This window comes from Falco naumanni, chromosome 3 (genome assembly GCF_017639655.2).
Source record: "Falco naumanni isolate bFalNau1 chromosome 3, bFalNau1.pat, whole genome shotgun sequence".
NCBI classification, from domain to species: domain Eukaryota; kingdom Metazoa; phylum Chordata; class Aves; order Falconiformes; family Falconidae; genus Falco; species Falco naumanni.
In genome coordinates, this window is record NC_054056.1 from 109,908,629 (window position 1) to 109,933,623 (window position 24,995).

Genomic DNA, 24,995 nt, shown 5'->3' on the forward strand with positions numbered 1-24,995 from the left:
TTAAACAAAGAAACTTCTAAGGTAGAGAGATCATTGACAAATCCAACTGCAGTATTATAGAAAGCACTGCCATTCTGGCTTTGCTTTTCTTGATTCTGCGGCATTACTCTAAAACATGGTTTGGTGGCTGATGTTAATTTCCAAAGTTAGGTATATTTCATCTCAATGGGATAGAAATGAAATGTCTATCTCAGCCCAATTAAAAATTTTTGTGAAGTTTAAATAATATCTGTATATGCATAGAATCATGTCACATACAAATATAATGAACTGAAGCTTAAGCTTCAGGATGCTTGAAACACTAAATGCAAGAAACAGAGTCAGCATTTATAGCATTCTTACAGTTGACAACCAAATTTTAGAAAATGAACTATCAGTCTTGTTTTCCTTCTCATCCATTTGCAAGTAATGTTTCATTTCCTTTCCATTAAAACCACAATAATCCTTAAGGAGTTTAGCCCACCAAATAAATAACAAACATTTATTCTATTTCTTAAAAAAAAGAAGAAAAAATAACAAACCAAAACCAACAGGTGTTTAGTCCCCGTTCTCATCAGATGAGCATTTTAGATGAGGGTATGGTAATTTGTTGGTTTGACATGTTTACACTTCTGTGGACTTGAAGTGGATCAGTTTGTCTAATCATGTAACTAGAATGCAGATACCAGGAGTTTGATGTGTCTGCCTCTGTTAAACAAACTGGCAGTTCACAGTGGAAAAGCCCCTGCAACAGAGCCATTGGATTATGAGTGAGGTGAGCTCCCTTCCTTTGCTTTGGGTCGGAGCCTACAGTTGCTGCATTGCAGGTGTTCCCACATGATGGAAAAAGCTTTCTTTGAAAAACTAAACTGAGAAATTTTACGCTAAGGTGATCTTTGAGAGGGTGGAAAAAATTGAGCAATGAAAGGAAAGGTGTGTACGTTCAGAGCTATCATAGTATCCCTTCACTGCCTTCCAAAAATTCAGATAGAATAAGTTATTTTTCATGGGTGTTTTGTTGAAGGTGTTTCCAGCCTGAAGCCTGTTACCTTGTGTTCTGTGGGATAATCAAACTTGCCAGTTACAAATTAGTTCAGGTATTTGCTCACACACAATGAGGAAGGATTTTCCCGATACTGAATTGCAGTATTTGGAAGACTGGAGTCTCTTCCTTTGCAACTTGGCAAGAGGAATATGAAGCTACTGAAATGAAGTGCAACTAAACCTAGAACAATCGTATTAACTTAATGTGTTGTGTTAAGCAGAAGCATCAGTGGAATTATGCTTCCAGTGATACCTCTGCTGATTAATGGCAACGTAATTGGGAATGGCAGTATCAGAATTGATCCAGCTTGGGCTACTACTGCTGTTTTACTTATAGGAGTAGTGGAAGTAACTGTGGTCAAAACCAAAGCGAATACTTGGTTTAGCACCTGACTTCGGTTGTCTTTATTTAAAGAAGTAAGTAGTTTCACCTATTTGTCAAAATCTCTTTCAGAAGCTGTTTAACTTTTCTTCCAGTCAGTGAAGATAGATGCGTTTTTAGATGATTTCTTGTGGGCTGTAGTTTGCAAGCACAGCGTTTTTTGACCTAACTATCCATTACATTTATTGTATTTCTCAACCTCCCAAGTAGAATGCCTTATTTGTCTAAAAACTCAGTGCAGTTCCCCAAACAGGCTATGACTGTATCTGTTGGATTTTTGGCTTGTTAAACTTAAATGTGCAAAAAGGGCACAAACAAGATTTGGCCCACACCCCCCACATCCCCCCCACCCCCCAGATTTGCTGGTTTTCTAGGTCAGAATGTTTGAAATTAGAGAGAGCTGCTGTTCTCTCTGTTGACCTTTGGCAGAAGGTTACTAATGGGAGGTGGATGCAGATGGCTAAATTGCTGGGTTTGCCTCAACAGGAGTGAATAATCTTATGGGAATTTGTGCTGGTTTATTACAACCTTATATATGACAGGTCGACCACCCATGTTTTTGAAGTTGATGACTGTGGTTAGCTCAAGGTTTAATTGTTAAAAACATTGCTATGATTTAATGGTCAATAGAAGACTCTTTAGATCTTGTATATTTATAATGCTAGTGCTGCTTCTGTCACATTTTCTTCATAGATCAAATTATGGGCCTATGATATTGTTGGCATCTTTTCCTATTTAACAACTTGCTGCAATCATCTGGATCTGTAACAGGAAGGTTAATAGTGCGATAAATAGATGGGGTTTTCTGAGATGATTCACTTGGAGAGGAAGATAACTCAGAACTTTGGATGCTAATACGCAATCCTAAAAGTGACTTTGTTAATAAGTTCATTTAATTTTGTTTGCATAAAGGAGCTCAAGGTTTGGTTGCAGATATTCCAGTCAGAGAGGTTACTCCAGCAGAATTAGAATTGAGTTATTCCATCATACTGGTAACTACTTATCCTACCATTTCCTGTGATTGTTCCTTGTTTTAAGATGTATTCTGCATGTTTTTGAGTGAGCAAATAAGAATATAAGAATGAGAAATACATTTTTAAAATGTTTTTCTAGGTGCTTAGCAGTAACTGTACAAAGTTGATGTGTAAATTGGGCTTTTTGGAACAGGATGTGGAAACTGAATGGTAACAGGAAAGTCTCAATGCACAATGAGGTGGTCATGTTGTACCTTCCTTGCCAGGTCCAGCGATAAATTAGACTTTAGGAGCAACGAGTTCAAGGGGAAAGCTCTTGAGACAGTGAATTAGGTGAGGTCCAAGAAAGTTCATGATATCAGTTCATCTGCAGGAAAAATGCCAAGTAGTAAGGCAAAGGAAAGCAAAAGTTGAGCCAGAGTTGAAGTAAGATATGGACATCGAGGGCAACAAGAAGAGCTGATGCTGGTACGTTAACAGCAAAAGAATACAGAAGGATAAAGTGTGCCTGCTGCTGATCGGGGTGGGTGATTTAGTTACCATTGATGCAGATGAGGTTTAAGGTACTCAATACCTTCTTTTTCATAGAGAAGATCTATCAGATCTTTGTACCTACAGACTGGATTTTGGGAGGAGAGGAATAACTAGTAGTGAAAGAGGCTCAAGTCAGGGAGCTCTTGAAGTCTTGACCTATGCAAAGTCCATGGGACTAGGTGGGATGCATTCAGGGGTGCTTAGAGATCTGTTTGACGTTAGAATAGCCACACTGTCACTTTTGGAAGGCCATGGAGATTGGAGGAGTTTCTCAATGATGAGAGAACAGCAAATGCTCCACCCGTATTCAAGAAGGGCAAGGAGCATTATGTAGGGAACTACAGGCTGGTCAACTTTACTTTGGTGCATGGAAAAATCACGAACCAAGTCCACTTGTAAGTCAGTTGTAGGTGTGTGAAGGTGCTGCTGTTGGTTGGAAATAGCCATTGTGGTTTTACCAAAGGTAAATAGTGTCTAACCAGCACAGCCAGCCTCGGTGATGAAATGGCTGGGTCTGTGAATAAGGCAGAGAGCAGTGGATGTGATCTACTTTCGTTTCAGCCAGGCTTTTGGCATGGTTTCCCCACAGCAACAGCCTCGCATTCAAGTTGGGACAGTGATCTAGGTAGGCGGACGGCTTGTTGAGTGAAAAACTACCTGAACGTTCATGCTCAGAGGGTAGTGGTTAATGATTCATTCTGTACCTGTTAAAAGTGGAGTTCCTCTATTCTGAGCCCTGCTGTGCCTCGCATCTTGAGCAGTGTGGCTTGGAGGAGGAGGAGGCAGTGTACCCTCGTTAAGTGTGTGGGTGTTGCTAGACTGAGGAGTATAGTCCATATGCTTGAGGGCAGGCTACCATTCAGAGGGGGCCTGGGCAGGGTAGAGTTACGCACTGACCTCGTGAAATACAAATGCAAAGTCCTGCACGTGGAATGGATTAACCCCCTGCGTTGATACAGTCTGGGGTCTGCGTGGTTGACAGGAGCCCTACATAGAAGGCTGTGGCCTGGTGGACAGTAGGATAAACGTGAGCCAGCCCTGTGCTCTGGCAGTGAGGAAGAGTAACAGCATCCAGAGCTATGTTAACAGGAACGTAGCTAGTACGTTGACATGATGAATTTTCATCCCATACTTAGTATCTGGAATATTGTGTTGAGTCCAGCTGGTGAACCACTAACGCTGTTGCGTTGTAGCCATTGTCGTATGAGGAGGGGATGAAGTAGCTGGGCTTGTTCAACCTCGAGACAAGAAGGCTTCCGTGTAGCTAACGGTAACTTTCTGATACCTAGAAATAGGGAACTAAGGAGAAGTCAGGCTCTTCATGCACATGGTGGGATGAACATGAATGGAAACATGGCAGGTTTTCACTCTGAGGGTAATTGAGCACTGAAAAAGGTTGCCCAGAGAGGCTTTGGAATATGGTCCTTCCAGGTTTCCAAGATCTAACTGAATTAAACTCTGAGCAACTTGGTCTGACCTCAGAGCTGATCTTGATTTGAGCAGGAGATTGTACTGTGGGCCTCCCAAGGTTCCTTCCAACCGGAGCTAGTCAGTGTTTGGAGCCAGCGTTCAAGTTACATGGAGCCAAGAGAAGTTGCTTGGTCTTTCAGGGTCCTGAAATGTTTCAGGTGCTCTTGTAGTACTTACCTGAAAATTTTTGGATTGCTTGTTTCAACTTGCAGGCTTCTGTTCATTTAAAGGGTGTAGAGAGAATCTGAGTATCCACTAGCATTTTAAGACCTTAAAGTTGTTTAAATACAGGCCTAAAGATAGCAGTAAGGACAGCATGAAGTATGGCTGATGTTGAAATTTGTTTCTGCAGTTGCATGAGCGAAGAAAATTTATCACTCTGAAAACTGAGGCAGAATAGGAAACTCGCTTCTACGTTGGCAGTACAGACGTAGGTGCGGGACCGCTCCTGGCAGGAGGAAGCTGTCTTAAGAAAGAAATGCAGCATAGTTTCTGAGGCAGGTGGAGAGGAAATCGTGGACTGTCTGTTATGTCAGACTGTGGACGAAGACATGAATCTAAGTATCTTATGTTAAAAGATAACGTCTTAAGACTACCCAGTTTAACTGCTTACATGTCCTTGTTATCCCGTATGCCTTCCTGTGCAAGTTTAAACTACAGAAGTCTGATGTGTAAACATCAGCTCTAAGGGCAGAATACTAAAGCTGCAGTTAACGGTTGTGACAAAGGGATATCAAAAATCCCCAACTCATCACAACTGCTCAAATTCAGGTGCCTTTATACATGTAGGCCTGTGCAAAGTTAATTCTGCAAACTGGCTGAATGTTAAGTGAGAGGAATTATCCTGAGTTGAAGCATGAGATGTGTAGTATTATGAGTTGTAATTGATTTTTCAGATATGCCAACATTGAACTAATACGGTTTTTGAATAAGAATATACTGAGAATTAAATGTAAATAAGATTGAATATTTAAAAAGACTTGGAGAATGAGAATCGCTTCTATAACTCGTGAAAAGTTTACCCTGTAAGCCTAAATCCAAATCTCTGTCAGTACTCATGTAAACTAAAAAGAATGATTTAGAAATGTAACTAGGAAAAACGGGGCTATAACTTCTAACTCCATTAATTTAATGCTTTAAAAAAAAAAATAAAAAAAAAAAATTACCACAGGAGTGAGGTTGTATGAAAGAATACAGAAAATGAGGACAGTGGTCAGTTTGTAACTTTTTTACTCTGCCATGTGTACTCTTGCTTTCTGTAGGTATGCAGGCTGTTAAAACCCCGTGTGGTTTTGTGCCTTTGTGGGGTGTCTGGGTGTGCTGAGGAGCAAGTGACCTGCTGGTGGTGGCCTCTGAGGGTTACGGGCAGGCGCAGCTGGGCGCCTTCCTCCCTGTCCCCATGGTGGGAGCACCAGGGCTGTGCCAGGCAGTTGCTGGGGAGAACTCAACAGTTGCAGGCCTGGCCCAAATGTGCCTGCAGTTGCGAATGAAAGAGTTCCCTATGTAGCCCGTGTTTAGTTTGGAGTGAAGTAGTGTGTATAGACAGTCTTCTCCCACCCCCCCACCCCCCAATTCTTTGGGGGATAATTGTTTCTTTGATAGGTTTGCCCACATGATGTTGGCAAGGCCAGTGTGCCGTACTACATAGATATTTACTGGTATGTCACAGTGAGCTGCATTCATACTCAGCAGTAAACCCTGGCATCGTGTTAGAAGTTGAATTGCTTACATAGTTGGCATAGTCTTACTGAAGTAATTGCTGATGTATGGGGCAGTGTTTCATGGTAAAAACACCCTTTCAAGTGCCTGAGTCATGTTAGAGGCATGTTGTCTGGAAATGGCTGAAAGAGATTCCTTGTTGATTTCCTTTGTACTCTCATTTCCTGAAGAAGAACAAGGGGGGGTTTAGTAATTTTGTGTAGCAAACTGACATGGAATCATAGTGGCCCTCAACTAAGACAGCCCGTGTCCTAGGTCTGTCAGGAAAGTATCAGTGCTGTGGATTGATGCACTTGCTCCATGACACAGATCAAATGCGTTCCTGTTTGTTCACCTAACTGTCAGTGACACGCTTTCTGATACATTAGGAAGAAGCTGTTCCTGTCTTGATTTGCTTAAAAAAAAAAAGCCTCTCGTAGTCATATCACTTTTTCAATGAGATAATCCACTGTTAGCTGTTTTAACAAAATCATGCTGTTTTGTTTGGAAGTCCTGGAAACAAAATACGAAGTTCATGAAGTATTGGCAAATGTACGGAGAAATGTGGAAATTATCTGTCTTGCTCCTGGTTTTGCTGTACAAGTTGTTAAAGGAGTCTTGTGGAAGGACCAGTGCTGACAGGGAAGCTGGAATCTTTGTCTGCCCAAATGCTTCTGCCATATAGAACAGCAGTGAGTAATATTTCAGATTACAATGAGAAAGGACTGTCTAAATTGAGGGTCATCATCTTAAATGTCTTTGGGTTCTATAAGCAGCAAAGTGGTGATGTCTAATTTAGAGCAATTAGTCATATACTTTTTTCCTTGGTGCAAACTGTGTAATTTAGCTAATATAGAGGCCAAATTTGAATTCAGCTTGTCCTGAACCATTAAGACAACAGCCTGTGAATAAGGCTTAAGCTGTAGTCTAATAAAATGTGGCACTTCTTCAGAGCTGTTGGGGAGTAGAGACCTTGAGTCATTTTGCCTAGAAGTGCTCTAGTTACGGCCTGGATTTCTTGTGCTGGCATGTCAGTGCCCTGTGACACACTGTCAGTCTTCAAAAATGGCAAGTAGGCTGAAATTTTTACTTTGTTTATAATACCTTGTCTTTCTCAACCCAACCCACATGAGCCAGTTTCTTTTAACTGAGTGCAGTCATCTCTCATATTTATAGCTGGCATTAAGGAGTTTAAATCCATAGGACATACTGTTACAATTCAGGTATGTTGGCTTTTTGATTAGAGATGATGAAATAATAAATGGAGCATTAGATATCTTTAAGGTGAAATCAAGCAGAATATTTTGTTCTTCTCCACTGTATCTTATCTTACGTTTTATCATCTGGTGCTGTAGGCAGTTGTTCCTCACCCTACTAATGCTTAGTTTGTTCTTCATTAAATTGTTGATGTAGAGTGTTATCTAAATCTTAGGTATGTGTTATGTTGAAATGATAAATTTATCATACAGTTAATTGTTAAGGTTATTTGTTCATATCTGTAGAGTACTAACGACAGAATATTGGGGTGCTGATAGTTTTTTTTTTAATTTTTAGTCTGAAAAGGATTTTCTAGTGTTTTAGAGATTAGGATAAACTTTGAATGTATCGCTATAGTTTTAAAGCAGTGTGTATGTTGACTTTCATTTAGGTCATGGCAATATCTTCTTCAGGAGGATAAACATTTCAGAAACTGGGATGTGGATGTTCAGGGGTAATCGAAGTATTGTGTTTCATGTAAATGTAAGCAGGGATGAAATGATTAAGGAAATAATTCTAGATTTTGTTACGTACTTACATGGGATCTCCTTGCTAGCAAATTCTCATGTACACTGAAGCTTTTTATGTAACAAATGTTTATTATTGTACCATGATGATTAGATAGTAGAATTCATAAAAACAAAGCATGGGATTAAGTTTACAGATGATCCAAATACGACCAAAAAATAAAAATAATAATTGCAGATCCTTGAAGTGAATACTCCAAAGGGGGTAATAATAACTGGGAATTGCTAGTGAACATCCAGCTAGCATTCAACTTCTACAATTGAAACGGTAGGCTTGTGTAGGATGAGTGGGCAGAGAGAAGGTTGACTCTTGAGTTTAAATTGCATTGCACTGCATATTTCAGGTTTTGCCACTTGTGGTGTACTGTATGAAGGGTGGCTTGAGTCCAGACACTCAGGTGGTGAACCCTGTTACTCAGTTTTATTGGAATGTTATTCCCTAAAGTACAAACATTAGAAAGTTTAGATTATTAACCTTAAATTTTAAATAAGGCATTTAATTAGGAATCTTATTTATAATAATTTGCTTGTCATAGATAAATATATGTAAGATTAATAGCTTTTATTTGCAACAGTGGTCCTTTCTATTGTTGAGTTTTGCAGATACAAGATCTCTAGTGCTTAACTTCAGACTTGTATGTAGCTGGGGAGGAGACTGTTTTTAAACTGTCCTCCGATCTGGGAACAGTTGCCTCTGGGTATTACATAGGATTAAATAGCAATCATTGTCAAAGCCTATTTGGTAGTAAATCCAGGCAGAGCAACTGTTAAGCAGACTGACAGTCAAGCAAACTGTACAGGCGGAAGATAGGCATTGACAAAGATGACTTGGATTTTGAACATGTATTGTACCTTTTTTCACCTGACTGCTCAAACAAGACTAGTTGAAAATTGGTTTTACATGGAAATAGAGCTTCTTGGAGAAGAAAAAAATCTAGCAGCTGTAGAAACTGTATCAAATTCACTGGGGTCTTGAACTCAGATCTGAGTTTCTAACATCAGGATTTATTTTTTCCAATGAAGGGATAAGGTTTTAATTTGATGTTGTTCCCAAGCATTGTTTAATTTATCCATTGTGTTGGCCACAGACATATTGAGCCTCTGGGGTATGAACAATGTGTTCTTATAAATGGGATACATACCAAAAAACGGGTGTACTGATACTTCTCAATGGTAAGTCACTTGAAGATTTATTGAACTTTGTTTTGTGATAGCAGGCTGCTGTATAATATTAAGAATTAGACTGAACGTGTAGCTTTAGTATGGTAGAATCCTTTCTACTTGCATGTTAGTTAATGACCTTGTAGGATGGAGAAATAGAAAACATAGCTATGGTGGGTGAAGCTTGACAGTGCTTCTTGACAATGTGTCAAAGCAATTCTGTATTCTTTTACTCTCCAAATAGATGTGGGTAACACTTCATGTTTTCGCATGATGTAAGTGATAATGGCAGCTATGGTATTAGGTGTCAATCAAAATAGTGTGCTTGTAATATTAGTCATCTGCTGAAGGGAGCATAAATGCAGATACTGAGCTCGTTATGAAGAAGGAATGCTTGTGGTATGATCAGGGCAAATAGCACTTCAAGTAAATGAAGAAGATTCTGGAGATAGGGATGTACACAGATAAGCTAATTGGTGCCTGTGTCAAACTAGCATTGCTCACCTGACAACTGTTTATACAAAGACATCTTTGAGCCAGTACCAACACTGTTGTTTTCTTGCTCTAAAGCTGTTCTGGAGAGTGAAAATTCTAAGGATGGCATTGTAGCCGACTAGTGTAATGCAGTAATTCTGGCTTTTGTAATGTGATCCATAATCGCCAGTGGCTTTCCAACAAATGCTCTTGTCTGTTTTAGGTTGATTTTATTGTAACACAGGGTTTCCATGAATCTTCTCTTAAAAATTTTCTTTATCTCTTTTGGAAACAAGGAGGACCACTGAAGATCTTTCCCAGTTGAAGACTCTGTTTGGCATATGACATACAGTTAACTTTGCTTGGGCTTGCCACAGTATATTAAAATTCAAACTCACAACTGAGCTTCTAATGTGTGCTACCCCTGAATAGAAATATATGGGCCCAGTTGGTTTATCTAACTTAGCTCATCTTCTGCTGGTTTGATGGGCTGGAATTTCAGAACTGGATCAGCTCCGTGGTCTGGTACCAGAGTCAGCTCATAGTCTTCACTAACATGCTTCTGTTCTACTATACTTAGTAAGTGTACAGAGATACCAGGCATGTACTGAATGAGTAGATCTTAGTTTCTCTTGTTTTTTGATTGTAAATTTAAGCATAAGGATATTTTTTTAAGGCTACATTATACATTTCTTTTACCGTGTGATGTGGTGATTTCAGTTGATTATTGGCAGTCACTTTGTTAGAACTGCAGTAAGTCAAATGCTTTTTTTTTGGACTGAACAGAGGCTCTCCTTTCAAGATTATTCCACAACTGAAATCACTGAACTGGTTTCAATGTGCTTTACAAGTTGGTTAATTTAACATGGGTTTTGGAAGAGGACTTGCAGTGTGTCACTCGGAGGTAAAATACTGATGGTTCCTTAAACAGTTTGTCTCAGTGTCTGTTTAAACACTAAATTGCATTTCTTTCTTTTAATCATAGGCCCGATTTAAGATAACTTCAATCATTGATTACTTTGTCAGCTTTAGAAAGTTTTGGGATTTTTTTCTAAATTCAGTTGTGTTTCTTGCAAATTCATTGAGTATCTGAGAGATTTTCATGGCTGTCGCTATAAAAGTATTTTGTATTGGTTTTTGGCAAAATAGCTCTCTAACCAGCTTATTCAATGTTTTAAAGTTTTGCTTTTAAACCCTTTTGCTCTTGAGGGAGCAGGGTGTTAGTAAGAAGTATGTTTGTTGATGTCCCTGTGCCTTCATGTTGGAGATGCACATAGCCATGTGGATGGAATGCCTTGATGCTGACCAATAACGGTCAGTCAGCCTTCTCTTAAGGAAGGCAAAGATGAGTATTTCAACTTCTGGGTTTTTTTTTTTTAACAATAGCCAAAATGTGCAAAATCAGTTACAGATACTTGACTTGCACTTAACAGTCTGTACACACTTGGCTTGAACAAAGGTTTGGGTTTTTTTTGCCTGGTCTTTAGCTCAACTGTGTGTGCTGCTTTGAATTTGTGTTTGGATGTCTGCATACTTGCCAGCGTCATGTGCTGGGTTGTGTTTGTGAAGACAGTCTTCCTGATAGAGAGCATGGTGGTTTTAATAGCCTTTCTTTTTTTGAGGTTGGGGGAGAATTCTATTTATAATGATTTTTTTTTTGCTGTGTATCAATCTCCTCCCTTAGAGCGAAACTTCCCAAAATGTCTTTCTCCCAGATGACATGCCCATTTCAGTGAGGAGATATCTCTTTGTACACCTTTCTTATTTTTAATCAGTTTGTCAATGGACAGCTACATTTGATAAACAAGATTTAATGCATGGGAGCCTCTGTTTGGACTACTGATGTGTTGGTGGTTAATCAAACTAAGAATCCCCAGCCTGCTTTTGGTAATTATCATAAAACTCTGGCTTAAGCTGGCACTGCCGCCAAAAGGGAATATTCATTGAATTACACCCTTGATAATGCAGTTGCATGGAACTTGACAGAAACTGTCCCTTGGCTTTTGTGCTGTGCCAGTGCATGTGTGCACACATGTACGCCCCCGCAATCGTTTAATGAGCTATCAATAACTGTTTGTACAGATGTCTGTACCAGAAAATTAAAATATCTTAGTTTTGTAGTGAACTTCTGAGTTAGCACGCACTTTGATTATGCTTAATAGTGGAGTATCTCCTTATTTGAAAACTGTAAATAACTACAAAAACTTTACTCTAGGACTTTATGGTTAGTCCCCCAGCTGCCAGTAGTTACTTCCTGCCTACCTTAACTGTATCATATTGTGTTAATATGTTTGATGGAAGGAGTTATAATGCCTGGAATTAATTAAGCCTTCAATTCAGTTGTAATCAGTTGGTGGGTGCAGATAGACTAAACAGTAACGACACTGGGCTGAGCTGGTAAAATGCAAGTGGAGGGGGAAGTTTTACTTCCTATCTAGAGGCTCTGTAGCCATTCCTTCTTGCTATAATTGCAATTTAAAAGTGATTTAGTTTTTTGAACGTTACAAAGTAAATAGTCCATAGCAATAGAGGGCTATTGGTCAGAATCACCAGCTTTTTCAAGGCTTTGTTCAACAGAAATAAGGGAAATCACAATAAACTTGACTGTCACATTCGATTGGAAGCCTTTGCAAGAAATCAGATATTTAAATACCAGTATCTTTAATGTGGAATAGTGTGCTCTAAATTTGAAAGATCAAAAAAAATCTGATAAGGTCAGGCAGTTTATATCAGTAGAAAGTCACTGAGCCAAGAGCTGGAAGAATGACAGTTCAAAAAATGTGGATGTAAGAATAGTAATTTGAAAAGTGATTCTAATGGCAATCAATTACCCAAAGAGGTCAAAAGCAGGCCTTGCGTAAAGATGGGATTATCTCACATCTGCTAGTGACAGGCTGCTTTGGTAGGCAACGTAAGCTTCTGATACTGGCCCTGTCTGAGAAGCATTTTGGACTCATTCAAGGTATTTTCTCATACATCCAAATAAACCTTAGCTTTGGTGATTTTGATTCTTTTATTAACATTCTTCATAAAACAATTGCTTAATAACAAATCGATCATGAAGGCAAGTAGAGATGCTGTGTTGTAGTGCTGTAACTTGGATGCTTACCATCACCATGTGTGTTGTTATTTCAGGCATAAATCCTGTTAGTTGAAAATTTTACTTTTAATGAGTCTCAAGTACTTCACATTTGTTTTCCCCAGATGTTGAGATGGTTGTACAATTTTTAGCCTGCATTGAAATCAGGGCAGTTTTGTTACTGCTAACAGTATTAGCATTCTGACAGAGATGTATCCTGGTAACTTGTTTACAGCTCCTTCTTTAAAGAATTACTACCCATGGAGTTTGTGTTTGGTGCTCAGTTACAGAATTCAGGACTAAGTTGGCATTGGAAATAGACTGGTTTGAGCTAACTGGGATTAATTTGTATACAGTTGTGTCGCATGTGGTAATGGTCTAAGTCTTGCGTCTGATCCTCGTGAGAAGAGAAGTATACAGAGTCAACACATCTGCTGGAGGAAAGGGTCTCCAGCCATCTCAATCTGATGTATGTACACAGAAGTTACTGTTAAGTAAGTTCTGAAGAGGACTAGTTCTCCTGATAGGTCTTGTGAAGAGTAAATGGATAGTAGGTAAAATGTTCCATCTACTTCTGTTACTCTTGCAGTCAAGTAGTGCCAATGAACTGACCCATGCCAACGAACTGAACAAGCACGGTTGTTGCAGTGGTAGCAGTGGTTAAGTAAATCAGGGAAACACTATGCATAAAGGACTTGGTAAGAATGTTCTTGTATATCAAATGTACTAGATGATGCTGGTTGTATACACTCATGCTTAGTCAAGGAATCAAGAAGGGAGGCTGTTGTGATGTATCAGCTATTAAAACTTTTGAGGAAGTCTTCTAGGGAGAGGTTTCAGTCCATGCCTTGCATTCTTCTACCTGGATGCTCTGTAACGCAACGCTGAACTCAACGCTTTCCCTTGTGCTGAGTCCAGAATACATCCATTATCTGTCTGTATGCTTTGGAATAACCAAATGCCTTGTGCTGGAGAAGGTCATGATACTACTTCATGTTCAAGCTTTCAATAGCTGCCAGGCTAAAAAGACTCAGTAAACCTCTGACACAACTTAATTTCTCAGGTTTTTTTTTTGTTTTTCTTTTAAATAATAGTAGATATGAGAGTTTAAAATTTGAATGGGATGTCAGGGTATTGGAGTTCAAAAGCAAGTAAGAATGCTGCCGCATGACTTGTCTACAACAAAAGTGGCTCTAAACCAAAAGCACTTTAGTAGAGAATGCTTCTTATTTAATAATCTGTAAAAATAAAAAAATTTGCCAAACTAAATAATGTATCAACTGTTGCCATGCTGTACTACTGCCATAAACTTGTGTTTTAAACAGATGAGATGGTGTAAGAGTTAGGCGGCAGGAAATAAAGATGAAAACAGCTAAAGAAAAATCTAATTTCATGTTTGTTACTGTTCTACTCTACAGAAGTTAATACTTCCAATTAAGCTTGCTAGGCCATTTAGCAGTACACCTATGGACTGCTAATTTTTTTAGAGTTTAAAATCTTCAGAGACAACTTTGTCTTTAATCATGTTGGAACCGAAGACATGAAGGCAGAGGCATTGTTAAAATCTTACCTAGTGCTTTTAAAATACATTGTAGACTTCTGAAGTAATGCATTCATATGCTTGCCAAAGTACATAGCTGCTTTTTAATGCAATTAAAATGTTAGCTCCTATTGTTGTCTTAAAGAGCTTTTTCAGGAAATCATATACATTTAGGATTTTGTGTAGAGTGAGTCAGTGTTGTAGAATACCAACAAACCCATTTTAATTGAGCTTAAATTAGGTCGGTTTTGTGAACTTAATTAAAATATTATAACTTGCAGTGCTTGAGTCATTGTCGTTATCCTGATTTGCAGATGGTATCACATGGTGTGTGTACTATACTACATAGCACTTGGTAAGTCTGAGCATGTTCTTTAAAGGCATGGATCAGAGGTGCTAGAACATGCCCATGTGATAATGCCCTCTATTGAAATAAAAATAATAAGGAAAACGTCTGCCAGTGGTGGTATTTTGCAGGTAGTGTTACAGAGGTGGATGGCTGGATGGTTTGGGCACATAACATCTTTGTATTCTCCATCCTCCAGAGGGCTGAAGAATAAAGGTGATGGGTTGAATACTTGCTGCCTGTGCTAACAGAAAAGTAACTGTCTGCACTTTGTTTTAATGAGTGCACCCATATTGGGTCCACAAATTTGTAGTTAAAACTTTATAAACATGAAATAGTGTGAGCTCACGAGTATTTGTTAGACTAGATTTGTTGTGCTGGCAAGTAGTAGGAAGTGGTAAGTTGCAGTCAAGTTTAAATAACTTTTGTCTAGTTTGGCCTGTAAAATGACCAGCGGTTTTTATGTGATTTTTTTTAAAAAAAGATGAAGTAGATCTTCATTAGCACACTTGTGAGTATAATGCAGTGCCCCTGCTTTCAGGTGATTTGTTCCCAAAGAAATCAGACACTATTTTAGTAGATAACAATTGTTTGAATATGCGTGCAAATATTAAAGCTATAGAAACAAACGTCTGGATATCTGAATGCCTTTGGAACATAATGTCTAGAGGCTTCTGTCTCAAATAGTGTTAAGAACTGCTTGCTTTGTCTTGGATGTCTCGGTATTGCATATGCTACGTTATCTTTAATAACGATGAGTTTGAAGCTGATTTACTCATGACTTGAGGATAGGTGTGCTGGTGAGAAATCCTTCCCTGGTTTTGAATGCTGAGTTTGGGAGTATGCTTCTGACTGGAGTTGTGGAAGCGCACATGCGGCATTTATAGTAATGTGTATCCATTTACAGAAATGGATGAAAGTGAAGGCAAAATGTTAATATTGTTCTCATTACAGTAACATAGAAGGAGCTGAGTAAGTGCAGTTCACAGAGAACACCCAGCCTTGATGTAGGTTAAATTCGTGTACTTCAGTAGCTATATAAACGTAGCTCTAATAAGATTCAGGCTGCTTGCCTTTGTCATCTGATGGAAATGATCTGCTAGAACAAATTTGATAAATGAAAAATGCAACCTTCCCTTCTTAATCGCGACAATCCACAACAACCTTTCTGTTGACTCTCCAGTGAAATCTATTCGCAAAGCAAAACGTGGTAAGGGTGGGGTTTGGTTGTGGGGTTTTTTTTTGTTGTTTTTTTCCCCTAATGAAATTTGCTAGAGGGATCACACGGGGAGGATTTTTGGCGGGGGGGGAGGTTGGGGGGGAGCGGCGGGGAAGAGGAAGGTGTGCGTGACTTCAGATCACTCGTATTCTGCCTACGTACGTTTGGGGGGATGGATGCGGGGATGCAGCGAGTGGTGGCAGCGCGATGGCTCAGCCCTGCACAAAGCTGGTGATGTAATGTGTGGTGCTGGGAGTGCGGCGGCCGTGCGGGAGCCATAGCCATGCTGTCACCCGCTCGCATGCGGATCGGGCTGTGCCCCACCGCTTCGCTCCGCTGAGCCTGTGCGCAGCTCGGTTTTGTCTCAGTAGAGCGTTTGCTTGTTCACTATTTGCCTTCTATTGTCTTAAACCTGTATTTTTTAATTAATGCAGCATGTGTGTTAAGAATACGTATGCACCTGCTCAGAGTAATTCAAGCTATCATTTGTAATGTAATCCTCGAGCAAACAAGACGAGTATTGGACATCTCTTTTGGCATTTCATGCTAATCGTGCTCTCTGCCTTTTAAAGGCAGGGTGGGAGGGAGACAGGTTGCTGTTAGCAACCGCTTGCATATTAGAAGTGAAATACCCAAGCTTTTAATTCCCCTGTGGATTCCTGATCAGTATTCTTTTTTTTTTTTTTTTTTTTAAGCATTGGTTTATTCTAACTAGTAGCACGTGTTAATCAGTGTTTCACGTAAAATAGTCTCTGTAAAAAGGTAAAAAAGGAAAGCAGGGAGAAGCTCTAATGTAAAACTTTATTTGGCCCCCTCTAAATGCTTCTAACACATCTGAAGCTAAGGGGCTGTATAAAACAAGTTGCAGATGATTCTTTTTCTCTGTTGTTTGAATTGATGTGAACTTGACTGTTTTTGTGATGCAGGATGAAGAAAAGTGCCTCCCCCTTCCTCCACACTTGATCTTTTGCATGTGCACTGTAATGTAGCAGAGAAGCTCAGATTCATCCTACATTTCCCGTGTCTCAGTGCTCTTCTAGCTCGAGCTTCTTACAGCTGCAAACTAATAAAATGGGAATTTGAAGGAATGAGTACTGTGCACTAATCCAGTTTTGACATACATCTTGTTGCAAACTGCTGGTTTTGCCACAGAAGGAATATCAAATGTCGTGCAAAAAAAGGAACGGAGGGGAGGAAGAAATATTAAACAAAAACCAGTTGTTTAATTACTAATGTCTCCAAGTATGAATGTAACGTAGTCTAATTTTTGCATATGGATCTCCATAAGGTGATGAAAGTGTTGTGAAAATGTGTGCATATTAGAGAAAGAAGGGGGAGGGGAACGGAGAGAAGGGGGGAAAAAAAAACCCAGAAAACCCAGTAAATGTCTGATCTTGGAGCCTATGCATCGTAGGAAGCCCAAAAGCAATACCTTGTGCTATAAAAATGTGTTTCTTCTGAAGAATATGCAGTCTGGTTTTTGGTGTTTTTTGATTGATTTTCAGGGCTGATGGAAATAGTTCTTCCTATTGTTGCTCAGGATAGAACAATGCAGGACAATTTTCAATCTGTTTTAACCTGCTTATTTTTACTGCCCTTGCTGTAGTTTTCATCAATTTCAGTGCGGAAAGAGATTTCTCCAGATGGTGGTTGGGAACAGGAGCCAAAGGACATGATCTAAAATGTTATGTTCCAGCTGTTGCTGCACAGATTTTAGAAGCTACTGCCTTTCACTTGTTCTGTGTTTTAAGCAGAAAAATAAGTAAAATTGTTTAGAGACCTTGTGATTAAAACAACTGCATGTTAAACCAGTCTTTTATAGGAGACTGGGTACCCTCCTGGTAGCCCTGAGAGTGTAGACCCCTTAAGCCATGAGTGTCTGTAGCAGCAAACAACAAAACAATAAGGGGAACAGCAGTGAGCAGTGTGCTGCTGCTGTATTTGAACACCACTACAAAAAGGTTTGCCACCTCAGCGGGGCAGCGGACTATTGCAGCGCTTAGAGGTGGATGAGTGGTTCCCACCAAAACAAACTCACTCCCAACAATGTTGGTAGGACATTAGGAAGAGGTTGAACATCCTGAATGGATAGATAAATTTAAGAACACAGTTCCCCTCACTTCAAAGGGGGGAAACTAGTCAGATTTTTATTGTCTCATCTTAAGTTTTGGTTGAGAAATGGTCATTTGTACTTCTGGCTTGCACATTTCATAGGATAAAAGGGTAATTAGGGATGAAAAGGACCTTACGACAAAATACAGATAACTCTAAGGTTTCTGTTACCCACTTAAAAGGCAATTGCAGATTTTTAACAGAGTGATTTAGTATTTGGAATTTTCTTCAACTTACGTTCTTAAGGCAGCTCCTCAAAAAGTTTTGCAGCACGCCTTTGGTAGTTAGTTTCCCAGTAATTGCTCTTTCTTAAGTTAGGAATAGATTCATTTCTTGCTTCCAAGAAAAGGTTGCTCGCTCAGTGAATTTGATCTTGCTTGAGTATTTGCTGTCAACCACACCAGTAGTCTTTTCTTGTCCCACATCCCTCTGTATGACGTTGTGGCCCTCCCATAATTTACAGTCAGGAGAGGTGTGTACTGGTGTTAGGACAAACTACAGAGCTGTTAAAAATGGTAAATTTTGCCTCTTACACTTGGTAAAAATGCCAAAACCTGAAAGTGGCTGAAAAAGCTGGTAACCTTGTAATGAATCTCATTTTCTTACTTCAAGGCAATTTCGAAGTGGTCGGCTTCTGTGAGCTCTCAGTTGTCATGTAGTAGAACGGCATACCAGCTCAGTACTGTGGTGCAATTCCCCTGCAGCACCTAGGGAGAGTGCACAGGGTGCAAAACGGGACGAGGAGGGACATTTCTGTGAGCTCTCATGATTTGAAGTGAGGGTTTGAGGGTGCAGTGTTGCCTGATGAGTGGATCTTGAGCCTGATCAGAATTGAAGCGTACTCATGTCATACTCCTGGAATCGCTTTAAATTCAGGACTAGGTTCTTAATGTTGAATGAAAACCTGTTAGCTACGACAAGTACTTTGCTTAAGCTCGTGACTAGGCTGCTGGAACAACACTGAAATCACGCCCCTCTGTTATATGCCTCTAAGCTGCGTCCTTGTTGGAGTCACCTGGATGGAGGCTTTAGTCTAGACCAAGAAAAGTGAACGAATAAATGATTAATGCCGTGGTTACGAATGTTGCCCAGTGATCTGTATGTCATTCATTTAAAACAACTGCTGCTAGTTCTTCATTTGCTCCTAAAAAGAAAGATGTATAGTCTTAAATATGTCATGACAGGCATATTTAAAAGTTAGTGTTCCTGAGCTGAATTGCTATTATACCTTTTGAAACTGGTCATCTGCAAGCTCACAGAGCTTCAGAGAAGAGAACAGAATTGCAGTCTTTGCCATAATTTCCCTGAATTCTCTTGCTTTGTTGCAATGTGAAAGATGGTGTGAGATTGCTGAGCAGCACTGAATATAGGCAATGTCTATAACGGGAAGCGATAACAGTACAGTTGGTGAATTGACAGCTCTGATTGCTCTATGAATCCTTTACTTGCATACAAAAGTATGAATTTATAGTTAAGCCTACCATAAAATTGAAATTGGCACTTAAAATACTTGAGTTAAAATCAAGAAAAGCTATCAGTAATCTGATACATGTGCTTTAACTGTAGTTACCTTTTGCTTCCCTTTGCCAACCCTTTGGGTTATATTCACAATTAGTGATGTTTTTTGCATTTTTCTCCTTTGTGAAAGTTCAGGTTTCTTTCTCACCTTTACTGCAGTACCCTGATTTCATTTGTAAGCCCAAAAACATGTTGAGTTCAGCAATCATATTTTTCCAAATCTGATTGAAGGAAAAAATCAAGTGGTTCTACTGACTTAATCTGTACTGGTTTCTATGTACTAACTTCAAAGTAAGGATGTGAAAGGCTTCATAACGGCTTCTTGTGAATCTCCACATATTTTGTTTAAAATTATTTTTCATGCAATAATACCATTTTTAGAAGTTAGCTCACTGTCCTCTTTTAGAAACCTCTAAATGGGAATAAAACCTCTAAACAGGAGAACAGGAACCTGCTTTGTGCTCTCTTTCTTTTTCTGGACACTTGAAAAACATGGGAGGTAGTGTATAAATTACTTGCAGCTGGGGTTTATCATATGCAGTTGTTAACTGATAAACAAAATTGAATAAACCTATGGATTTCCAGGATTTAAAATCAATGTCGTCGTCTTGTGATATGGAGGAGGAAAAAGGGCAGATAATGAAACCTTAACTGATCTAATAATGCACTAATTTTATTATATTTGAGCTTCTTTATTTCTTTATTTGGTTTTTGCCTTTTTACTTAATTAGAAGGCATGTTTTCTTGAAATGCAGCTAGGACGCCTTTACAATTAAAGGGGAGGAGTATCTCAGATTTCGGAGTTGTAGTTGATACCATTCATGCTGTGAAATAGAGGAAGTGCTGAAGACAGCACCATCTTGGATTCTTTTTGCTTGAGTGTTTATTAGCTACAGTTTTGAGATTTTGTGTTCCAGGGTGAAGCTCAATCAACACAAAGGGACCAGTGGATGCAAGGAGTTGTCCAGAATGGATTATGATTCCTGCTGTCTTACCTGGGTGGAGGATGTTGCTGCATGGGTAGGAAATGGTCTCTTCCCCACCCATGGAAGTTGTTTTGTCTCTCATCTTCTAGCAAATATTTCTTTCCACTTAAGACTAACCTAAATCAGTCTGATTATTATCTAACACCCTGATTACTGAACTGTGGCATTAATGTAGCAGTTCTGAGTGCCTCTATCGCAGCTTCTATGTGTTTGGGGTTTTTTTCCTTTGTATAGAATTTAGCATAGTGTGTGGATTTTTGAGCGGAAGCCTATCAGAGCAGGTCCTTTGAAATGAAGAGAGTACTCTGCTGGAAAATAACTCACTGAGAGAGTTTTCTGTGGTTGAGGATGGAATTTCTCTCAAAGAAGAAGAGGTGGGGATTTAGAAGGCTGGTGCTGGAAGGAGCAGCCTGGCCGATAAGGCACTTGCTTACTGTTGGCACAACACACGGAGTCATTCTTCTGAAGTCCGAAGACAGCCTAAACCATTGATGTATTCTGGATTGAGTCTGGCTTTTTTTGTGTGAGCCTGTGAAAAGGTTGTCTTTTCATGTTGCAAGGTGAAAAGCAGTTGTGTTCTTAAAGGCGGGAGTTTCAAGTTGAGAGCATTTCCCTTTTTTTGTTTGTGCTTTTTCTAGCCACATTTCAGAAAAGTTTCAAGTCAGTTGTGTGTGACAGAAATGGATGAGGGTTTCATCAGCCTCTTAGCAAAGAGGTGCTGCTTGTAGCCTCAGTTTTCAACTCTCTTTGCTGTCTTAATTTATGTTTCTGTAATTTGTTTGTCACTATAACTGAATGATGCATGCCACCGAAGATACACCTTCAAAGTAATGAAGACTTCGGTGTTCCTGGGGCAGCAATGCATCTTTGGGGAAGCCGTTTCCAAAAAAATGTTGTTTGGTATTGCAGTTCTGTAATGAAATTGTTAGCTTAAAGCATGTGTTTAAAGCAATTTTATCTGCTCCCTTTGTGTGGCTGGCTAGTTACTGATCACTGCAATGCAAGATGATTAACAGTTACCTTGTTTCCTGTGTCTGAAGGACACTTCATTCAGCCTTAGACTAGTACAGCATTTGTCTTGGATGGATAAGCTACTGCACAGGGTACCCAGTGTCTCTTACTGCTCTAAAGGTGAGTTGGTCACCGTATTTCTGTGCCCATGAGAAGTTTCAGCAAGCTGGGTACCCAGGGGAGCAGCAGTGTTACAGAAATGCTAATTCGCAGGCAAAAGGTGGCTCCTTTATCCTGGCTTACTCTCTGGTCTCCAGGGCAGGTGGACGTGCAGCTCTGCAGCCAGATATGTGCCATGGGATTTGGGAACACTTGCACCCCAAGTGAGGGGGGGCTGTCCTGGACATTTCGGTAAAGGGCTCTCAGAAATGTCCTAGGGGTGATACCTCTACCCAGAAATGCTACCTTTTCATGGGTCTTTGAACTTGGATAAATTAATATGTTGCAGCAAAATATCTTAGCTTCATACAGGATGAGAAGAGGGGTTAGTACAGACCATTTCGTTTGTTAAATGTGGCTGCATGATGGTGTCTTCTTGGCTTGAGAGCTGTGAGGGCGAAGAAGAGATGGTGTGTTTATGGGAAAGACTTCTTTGTTTTCCAGTGTATACATCAGTATAGAAAGCGTAGGTGACTTCCTTTTGCTCCTTTCTTGTTTGCATGTTTTAAAGATCCTTACTTGTGTGATATAATATTTCAATGACTGCTCTGTAATAACAGGCTCTGTTCTAGTAGAAGGCTGGATATAACTCAGGATTGTGTAATTCTGAAAGCTTAATGGGGGGTAATAGAATAGTGTGTTACTTAATCTACTGAAGTTGAATATTAACTAGCATAATTTGAGTTTTTTCCCTCTTGGCTGGTAGTTAGGGAAAAGTGTCTGTATGATATATGAGACAACAGAAGGGCATGTGCTACCTATTAAAACTGAAACGGTAAAATGAGTATTTCTTTAATAGGTATTGAAAATATCAAGGGTGGCTTTCCTGTTTCAGCCTAAAATTGTCTTTAAAAGATACTAGCGTAGGGTTTATTGTTATCCCCCCCATTTTAAATTAAAAAATACTGTATTAGGTGAACTGGAATAGTGAAAGTTAACAGCGTAAGTATGTGCCGTATGTGCATATACAACATGCTTTTCAAAAGAGGAGCGTGTGCTGTGGGAATGAAACCCCGTTCGAATTTGTCACGCTTGCCTAGCTGCTGTGCGCATTGAGCTCTGCCATTGAGCTCGCCACGCCGGCAGCGGGCCTGCTGGCCACACGGCCGCTCGCTCCGTGGCCGCTGCGGTGGGCTGCGGGCGGCTGACGGGGCTGCGGGCACTGCACCACGGCAGCGGGAGCTGCAGCCGGCCGGCCGGGAGGGATGACATCACCTCCAGGAACATGTGATGCAGCCGGCTGGCGCGGAGGTTGCTGAGCTGTGTAGGGAGAGATTGGTGCAGAGATTTATGGCATTTCATTGGAGTGCGGTAAATGCCTTTTAATTTTTTTTTTTTTTTAAATTAAATCCTCATAATCGCCAATGCTTTGTGGCGTAGAGGCTTTAAAAAGGGGGGGTGGGGTGGAGGACCCACCCCGAGCCCTTAAGACCTGTTTATTTTGCTGTTTTTTTGTTTTATTATTGCTCTGTTGGAGATAAAAAATATGATACTTTCTGGCTGTATTCACCCTCTTTGCTCCCCAGCATTCTTTCGTCAATTGTAATCCCCGCAGTCTTTTCAGTTAAGCTTTAACACTGCAGAACTGGAATAAAAATAGGCTGTTCAGAGCAGCAGGAGTATGATAATCCAAGGCAGTCAGCCTTAAGGATATGCAGATCCAGAGCATGAGCCAAGTACTAACGTATTTGCTAGGGTGTTTACCTTGAGCAGCCCCTTAATAGTCAAAGAAATGTTAGCTAAGTGTTTCTCACGTCTTACATGCCACAGGCGAAGTAAAATGTGCAGCTACTGCGCATCATATGAGGTGAAGTAGTTTAAGAGCTTAGAAATCTGAGCAAGCAAGTTGTGGTAACATCAGTGTCTTGGGTAATTTTGAGCTAAGATAGGCAGCAAAGTACAGCACTAGTTTCTGCATGCTTTTTAGGCGAGGAGAAAGTGTTTTCTACCTCTAAATTTACTGTAAAGAAAAGGAATCACCATTGCTGATGGGAAAGCTGAGCATGCTAAATCAGTGTTAAATCTTATGGTGGGTAGCTGAAAGCATGTTTAAAAAAAAAAAAATTAATTCTGGAAGTGTGCCTGTATGCCTTAGTAGTCAACTGAAGTCCAAATATTTCAAGGTGGTAAAGGTATCTGCTGTCTTTTTAGATGAGTTATTTAAGCCCAAAGTTTTTCTTGAAGCCATGTTTAAAGCTTTAGTCCGTACTGAATGAAAACTTAATAGGAACAAAACTGTGGGCAGTTTAAGGAGAAGGTTGATAACCCATAGCCAATATTCTGGAGGAGGGAATAATACAAGAGGTTCCTTTGGAGCTGTCTTAGACCCCTTAGACTTCTGAGAAAGAAATAACTGTGTTCCTCTGCTGTTTTGTTGGTCTGGAGTTGCTCTGTAATTGCAAAATACTGTCCATGATGTAGAAACCCTCCATGCAGCATGCTTACCCAAGGAACCAGTTTTCCTGGTCTAGCTTTTCTGAGAATGTGTATTGAATTTTGGATTTGTTTTTGGTTTGTGGTGTTCACAGAAAAACAAGGAACTAGCCAATGGCTGGAAGAGGATGTGTTTAGTTTTCTTTTGTTTGTGATCTGGAGTACTGAGACAATGCCTGGGTTGAACAGTTACAGTGAACTGGAGGGACCTATTGCTGACAGACATTTGTCTAAATGCATTTTTTAAAAATCCCCAATCATGGATATTCCATGGTTTTCCACAGGCAGTCCCGTGTGCTGCTGCACAGTTCTTTCCTTTACAAAACTTCCTTCCATTTAAAGCAAACCTCTCGCTGCAATTCCGGCCAATTTACTTTTGCCATCACTAGCCTTTGTTTTGAGGACTGCTACCATGTCTCCCCTCAGTTCTTCAGACTAAACAGTGTCACTCAGTTTACTCCTTCCTCATAGCTCATAACATGTAAACACCTGGCCATCTTTGTCCTTTGGGTGTTCTGTTTGGTGTGTCCTGGTGCTGTTTTGAAGCCTAGTGCACTGCACATAACTAGATACTCTAGTGGCACAGGAGTCTCGGTATTGCTGGCTAGAATAGAAAACTTGTGATGTAATTTACATATATGATGCCCTTATTTACAAATCTTGTGTTGCTTGATGACACCAGTAAGGTACCTTCAAGTTTTAGCTCTAAAGTGCGCAGTTCTTTTGTTAAAGCGCAGAGCCTGACACCAAAGGATATGGAACATTTGGATGTTTTTGAGGAGGAAGAGAAATGGTGGCCTCCCTCCTGAGCATCAATGACAGCTTCTGCTGCCATCTCTAGAGGGATTGTGGCCCTTACACACAGAGGAACAAAAATGTATTTTAGAAAAGACTGCTACATACACCAGAGCTTGCTCTTGTAAGATTTCCCTAAAATTATAAATAATTAAGCTTAGTTTACCTTCTAAATAGCTCACTCTTGCTTTTAAGGAACACAACTACTGTGTTGTAGCAGGCTATTTGAGCTGTCTTAATTAACGGCACCTCTGGGCTTCTGCAGTGTTAGAGAAGCTCTTCCTCAGAAGAGGTACT

The 24,995-nt window shown here is 39.9% G+C and overlaps 1 protein-coding gene across 5 annotated transcripts in view; it reads left to right on the forward strand.

Annotated features, from left to right (window-relative positions):
- Positions 1-24,995, forward strand: part of TRIO (trio Rho guanine nucleotide exchange factor) — a 255,928-nt gene that overhangs the window by 47,977 nt on the left and 182,956 nt on the right. The window contains exon 1 of one of the 5 annotated variants that reach the window (XM_040585919.1): positions 8,656-9,038. The exons of the other annotated variants lie outside the window; for them this stretch is intronic. Within the exon in view, the coding sequence (XP_040441853.1) occupies positions 8,981-9,038 (58 nt within the window). The 5' untranslated portion in view covers positions 8,656-8,980. Of the gene's footprint in view, positions 1-8,655; positions 9,039-24,995 lie in introns of those variants that run through there. 5 annotated transcript variants of the gene reach the window in all.